Raw genomic sequence first — 4,459 nt, forward strand, 5'->3', positions numbered from 1 at the left:
TACTGCAGTTGATAATATCTTGCTACAAGTTTGTATGTGGTTTATATTGCTCAAACGTGTGATTTCTAATTTGTTGAGGTATTCACACAATGCATTCAGCATATTTAAACCGAGTAAGAATATTTTAAAGAATGCATTATCCTAAATTGGAAAGCACTTTTACTTTTAAGAGTGATACTGTTGTCATTTTGATTACCATCATCATTCTGACTAGCTCAAGTACTAGAGGATTTCTAATATATCTTTAACTTACATTATGGGTATTAAATGCACCCTGGTTGTATGTGTAGATGTGACTTTTGTATTGCAGCACTCAACTGCTCCCCGTCTTTTACCATCAAATCTTTTCTTTTATCCAATAACGGTAACATAGCAGTGTATGTTGCGACTACCTGTTGTCAGCTTCATGAGTCTTATTTGCTACATATTCCAAATAAGGGCTGAATCATGGTTGGAAGCCCACCTGTGGGCTTTGTAAATCTTGCTAAATATTCTCTGTGCCCTGCCCTGCAGGGCCTGCCACCTTCTTTCTTTAGTTATGCCAGCTAAGAAGGTTCACTATTCTTCCCCTCCTACAATGCTTCTGATGTTCTTATTTTGGTTAGAACTTATCTTTTTTTTCATATGACTTCCTTGAATCGTATCCATGAAACCCATTTTTGGTTCTTGATCTATCTTGATCTGCACATTTTTTAAGGAGCTTGGCTTTATTTTCCTTTTTCCCTTAATAACCTTTTTTGGTGCAGAGGCTTGTGTACCAGGCAGGATCCCTTCCCACCAAAATAGTATGCTTAACCCAGGTGGTTAGTGCAGATGAATTGAAAGACGACGAGGAATATGAAGACATAATGGAGGACATGAGGGGCGAGGGTGGAAAATATGGTAAGGACTTGTTTTCATAGCTTTTCTTTATATCTGATGTCCATTTTAATGGCAACCATGTATTCTTAATTCTTTTTTTTTCCTTTGCTTTGTTTGACAGTCTTTTGTAGTCCAACCTTATGCCATTGAGAATCAGGCCTAATCCACAGAAGATCCTGTTTTCTGTGTTCTAACCTCGGACTATCTCTCGTTTAGTAATTCTTTTTGGTTCTCATCTTATAACCTTGTACTTGTTTGCAGGTAACTTGGCGAATGTTATCATCCCTCGACCTGGTCCAAATGGTGAACCAGTTCCTGGCTTAGGGAAGGTCAGTACAACGATCATGAAATTTAGATCATCCAACTATATGAATCCTCTCCCTTCTCGACTATAATATAACATAAGAAGGATCTGTAAAGCCTTGCAGATTCACCCATTCATGCTTATAGATGCAAGCACATTCTCGCCCCTTGCTTATCTTTTATTCTTGGTAAAATATGATGAGTAATCTACCCTTTTATCCCTTCTGCTATGGTCTTCCTTTTCTACTAGGTATGCCATACCGGCCCGAACTGGGCGGTATGGGGCGTACCATACCGGTTCGGTACGGGTGGCGTACCGATACTTGGTAGCTAAAAAAATTTCATACCGTATTGTACCGATACTGTGCTAGTATGGCACCAGTATAGGTCTAGTACTGAGACGGCGAATCTTGCTTTTTCTAGTTTGTGAACATACTGATGTACTATCTGGCTTGTCCTATTTTGCGGACATCCATCACCTGAGGCAGAATACACTCGATCTCTTCATCAATGCTGCTCACATTGTAATGGTTCTTAACAATTAGCTTCTTTCCAGGTATTTTTGGAGTATGCTGACACTGAGGGATCTACTAAAGCCAGGCAAGGGTTGCATGGAAGGAAATTTGGGGAAAATCAGGTCGTTGCAGTTTTCTATCCAGAGATTAAGTTTGCCCAAGGAGAATATGATGGATAGCTGACATCGTTGTTTCTAGTACTTTCTTTTTTTTAACAACTTGAAGGCTGTACCATTGGCTTTTCTGCCGAACTGATGCTTTGCTATTGTGTTTGGACAATTTAGACAGGTATTAGGGACATATGCTGAAGAGTTAATTAGCTACGCAAATTTGGCATCTCTTATATGTTAAAATAGTATACACATGATCGCATATTGTGGTAGCAACATGGAGATTTGGTGAATTGCCTGTCATAGCAGTGTTACAAACATTTACTATTGTTTTCTGTTGATTTTTTTTAGACTTGCATAGCACCTATAGATTTTATAATGTATCTATTATTGTTTGTGTTTCTTGGGTGCAGCCCAGTAACAGAATACCGATTAGGCTGGCCAAACGGGCTGTCCACTTTATCTATCTTATGATATACGCATACTGGAACATGCTGACCAATTTCTATTTATATTTTCTCCCACCTACCAGAGGCTAAGTAGTTTTATGTTTATTAGCCACCACAAAATAACTTGATTTGCATCAGCAGGAAGGATAGACGAGAAGTTAATGAAGCTTTTGATCTTTTGCTATTGACTCCTGGACAATGCAGTTTGGAGTAAAGGTGTTGATTATTGGTTTGGAAGTTTGGCATGTTTTGGCAATGTGAATATGTAGTAACATAATCATTGAATGATCATATATTGGACCAATCAGCAAGTTTTCTTATTGGATCTGCATGTGTGATTGCATTTTTTTTAATTGTTGCGTGGGATTGTCATGGCAGATTATGTGGCATGTACTGTGGAATAAGCTTCCTAAGTTCTGTTATTCTTATACAATGCAAACAACCACAGATGCCTCCACTTTTCGCATGTGATGCAAGGGGGTATAAAAGTGGATGAATAAAATGGAGAGCTGCTATCATTAGTTTAACATCTGATTGACAAAGCAGGGCTATTCATGCTTTTCATCCTGCACGGCACAGATCTATGTGAGTTTTGACTATTGTTTCCAGTGAAATGGTCATGAGCAAACATGGTAATAATATTCTCTTGCTTGCTGGAAATGTTTGAATCGTTTCAAGTTTTTTTATAACCCCGTTTGATCTCCATTGACAAATCAATTGAGAACTAACTAATTTTTTCGAGTTGCAGATGAATGATTCATTCATGGGAATCCAAACAAACTAATGATGCTTTATGTTGTTTCTGGTAATGTGCTAAGTTATATTTTTGTCCCCATTCGTATTCTTCCATTTCCTGCACTTGTTTTTAAATGAACTAATATTTTAAAAAGTTATATATATATTTTTAATTTTGTTATTTTATTCTTGATTTTTGGTTATCAGAACTCTTTCCCACCTCTTATTTGTTGAATTTTTTCCCCCTGAATTTACATTTCTTTTTTAAGAGAAGAAGAAGAAGAAACGCACTGACAACATGGACGTTTCTGAAATCTCAAAAATCTTGCCTTTGGAGCCGCGCCATTGGCTTGGACCGACTGTATTCAGCTAGTTTCACGCTAGGCCAGTTTCGGTCTTCTCTTTTGAAAATTACTGATTCCATCTTGGCTTTCTTCTTTGGTGTTGTCAGAGTTGAGTAGATCAGTGGCAGCTGTAACCAGAGTGAGGTGAGGATGGGGAGGAGAATTTGATAATGGTGGTGATGAAGGCCGACCATCAACGACAGCAAAGGAGAAGGCCTTGATGCAATCTATGACCTTCGCATTGTGCATGTGATCCATGCAAGGCTGTGAGGACCATGAAATCAAGGGCCATCGATATGCATAAGCTGTGAATGAACTCTCTCTTAAACAGAACTTATAGTTTGGTATGATTGGAAGAATTGTTGCTTAATTAAATTGTTAGCAATGAGTCAAGTGTTTGCACAAGCTTATACCATTTAGACTGATCGTTCAGTTTATTTGAAATGAGAAAACTTCATAACAATTACTTTTTTGAGATGTGAGATACTTTACCTCCTAAATGCTACAAAAAAATATTCTAACCTTGAAAACGGTGCCAATTGGCTTTTGATCTTTGGTATAATTATCAAGATAGCAAGTTAGAACAACTCCGTAGCCTTATTGATTGTATGGAGAATGTAGTCATAATATGCACATGGTGTAAAGTGAGGACTTCAATCTCATCAACAAATTTAATAATCAAAGTTTGAAAAGCTAAAATTCTCCTAAAAGCAAATAGTAGAAGGCTCTGGTGATATTTATGTTAAAATGAGTAAACATCCTTGCCACTATTTTTTCTCTCTCAGCTAGCATATATTATAGGATCATTGAAGAGTAATGCAATATGTGATGAACCATGGTACATATGTTTCACCCATCTTGTAACCCTTTCATATTAAATCCAACTGGCTCTTTTATTCTAGAAACTTCAAAAAGGAGTGTCTTCCTTCGAAGCGAAGCTCGACCATCCACTGACTATTGATGAAGTGATGAAATATGGAAATTTGATGAATAGCTCAGTAAGGTGACGTCGCTTCAGCCGGCAAGGTCAAGATAGAGCTCCACATATAGTTTATAGTTCAGCGCAAGGCTAGCTCTCATTTATGATATGCTAGAAAACTGCCTTTCGGGCATTCTTCCTTGTGATTCATCTCGGTACCATC

General features: G+C 37.7%; 1 protein-coding gene and 1 long non-coding RNA gene across 2 annotated transcripts; both read left to right on the forward strand.

The window, feature by feature from the left end:
• The first annotated feature begins 679 nt into the window (after nt 1-679).
• On the forward strand, nt 680-2,116 carry LOC120109223 (splicing factor U2af large subunit B). Its single transcript, XM_039122969.1, has 3 exons — nt 680-882; nt 1,123-1,190; nt 1,721-2,116. Exons 1-3 carry the CDS (start codon nt 849-851, stop codon nt 1,856-1,858), a joined length of 240 nt encoding a protein of 79 aa, XP_038978897.1. The 5' UTR covers nt 680-848; the 3' UTR covers nt 1,859-2,116.
• Nucleotides 2,117-2,339: 223 nt separating this feature from the next.
• LOC120109224 lies at nt 2,340-3,789 on the forward strand. The gene is made up of 2 exons (XR_005510201.1): nt 2,340-2,870; nt 2,987-3,789. It is a non-coding gene; the product is annotated as an uncharacterized LOC120109224 (long non-coding RNA).
• Nucleotides 3,790-4,459: the final 670 nt, after the last annotated feature.

This window comes from Phoenix dactylifera, unplaced genomic scaffold (assembly GCF_009389715.1).
Source record: "Phoenix dactylifera cultivar Barhee BC4 unplaced genomic scaffold, palm_55x_up_171113_PBpolish2nd_filt_p 001914F, whole genome shotgun sequence".
Classification (NCBI taxonomy): Eukaryota; Viridiplantae; Streptophyta; class Magnoliopsida; order Arecales; family Arecaceae; genus Phoenix; species Phoenix dactylifera.

Coding starts and splice junctions, on each gene's coding strand:
- LOC120109223 (XM_039122969.1), top strand. CDS start 849: ATGGAGGACATGAGGGGCGAGGGTGGAAAATATG. Junction 883..1,122: donor GGGCGAGGGTGGAAAATATG/GTAAGGACTTGT, acceptor ACTTGTTTGCAG/GTAACTTGGCGAATGTTATC. Junction 1,191..1,720: donor CAGTTCCTGGCTTAGGGAAG/GTCAGTACAACG, acceptor GCTTCTTTCCAG/GTATTTTTGGAGTATGCTGA.